Source organism: Cannabis sativa, chromosome 4 (genome assembly GCF_029168945.1).
Source record: "Cannabis sativa cultivar Pink pepper isolate KNU-18-1 chromosome 4, ASM2916894v1, whole genome shotgun sequence".
NCBI classification, from domain to species: Eukaryota; Viridiplantae; Streptophyta; class Magnoliopsida; order Rosales; family Cannabaceae; genus Cannabis; species Cannabis sativa.
In genome coordinates, this window is record NC_083604.1 from 60,418,327 (window position 1) to 60,419,410 (window position 1,084).

General features: G+C 38.9%; 1 protein-coding gene across 1 annotated transcript; it reads right to left on the reverse strand.

The window, feature by feature from the left end:
• Positions 1-364: 364 nt before the first annotated feature.
• On the reverse strand, positions 365-712 carry LOC133037028 (uncharacterized). Its single transcript, XM_061113829.1, has one exon. It carries the CDS (start codon positions 710-712, stop codon positions 365-367), a length of 348 nt encoding a protein of 115 aa, XP_060969812.1.
• Between the last annotated feature and the right edge of the window lie 372 nt (positions 713-1,084).

Here is a 1,084-nt window from a genome sequence, read left to right on the forward strand (position 1 = left end):
TAAGATCAATATCGGTCCCTTCCAATGTATACCCCATACATCCGATACTGGTAAACTTTGCCAATGCCCTGGAAAGGACATAACACTTATCCAAGGTGTAAGCATATCTATCGCTGATTATCATGCCAATCTATATCCAGTGAACTGACAAATTAGGGAATTAAACTTTCGAACATATAATCATGATTATATTCCATTGAATTTATACATTAAACATAATCATGAAATAAATCATGTGAACCATGCAACATAAAAGTGATTTTTGATCTTTATTAATTAGTAAATCTGATTATATTGAAATAGATTTTATTTAGGGCACAAAACCCAACACACATCACAGTACAACTAAATTAAAAATTCATTTTTAACCTCTGTAGGTGCAAGTACTTCTGTTGTGCCCCTTGGCATTACACTTGCCACAATTTTGTGGTATGATGATCCTTTCACCATTACAAGCAGTTCGGTTTGACTTAATTCTTCCAACCTTTTTCTTCTTGGGTTGCCCTACTGGTTGCTTCTCAACAAGCACTCCAACTGTTATGTTCTTTATGTCATCAGGAAATTCCCAATCATCCTCGTCACCAACTGGCATAATTGTACCTTTATGTGTGCTCTTCCAATATTCTGTTGTGTAATATGGCGAGCATAGTGTGTACATGCTAATACTTCGTTGCTGAGCTACAACACATGCTTGAGGACAAGGAAACTTCATGCATTGGAATCAGCTGCAAGTGCAAGTTTATTCATGCAAGTCCAATACGCCACCGGTCTCAACTATTCCTCCAGGGTGAACCTGCAACGTGTAAGGTCCACATGTGCCAACGTTCAAATATCGAGATTTTTCAAATTGCAATGCCAAGTCCTCCTCCATTTCTGGTGTTAGGGTCTTCGTCCACTTGTCAGCTTTTTCTTTTTGTGTAGCAAACCACTGTTGGACTTTGGACCTCAGAAATGCTACAGCAGTAGTGATCAGGAAGCCTCTTGCGTCCTTAGTTGTGTTGTTGAAGCTCTCAGCCCAGTTGCTCATCATTACATTGTAACGTACCCCTAGAAAGTACGACCGAACCCATTTTTCAAATCCAAA

Excerpts from the sequence above, each read along its gene's own strand:
- LOC133037028 (XM_061113829.1), bottom strand. The coding sequence starts at position 712 with ATGAAGTTTCCTTGTCCTCAAGCATGTGTTGTAGCTCAGCAACGAAGT.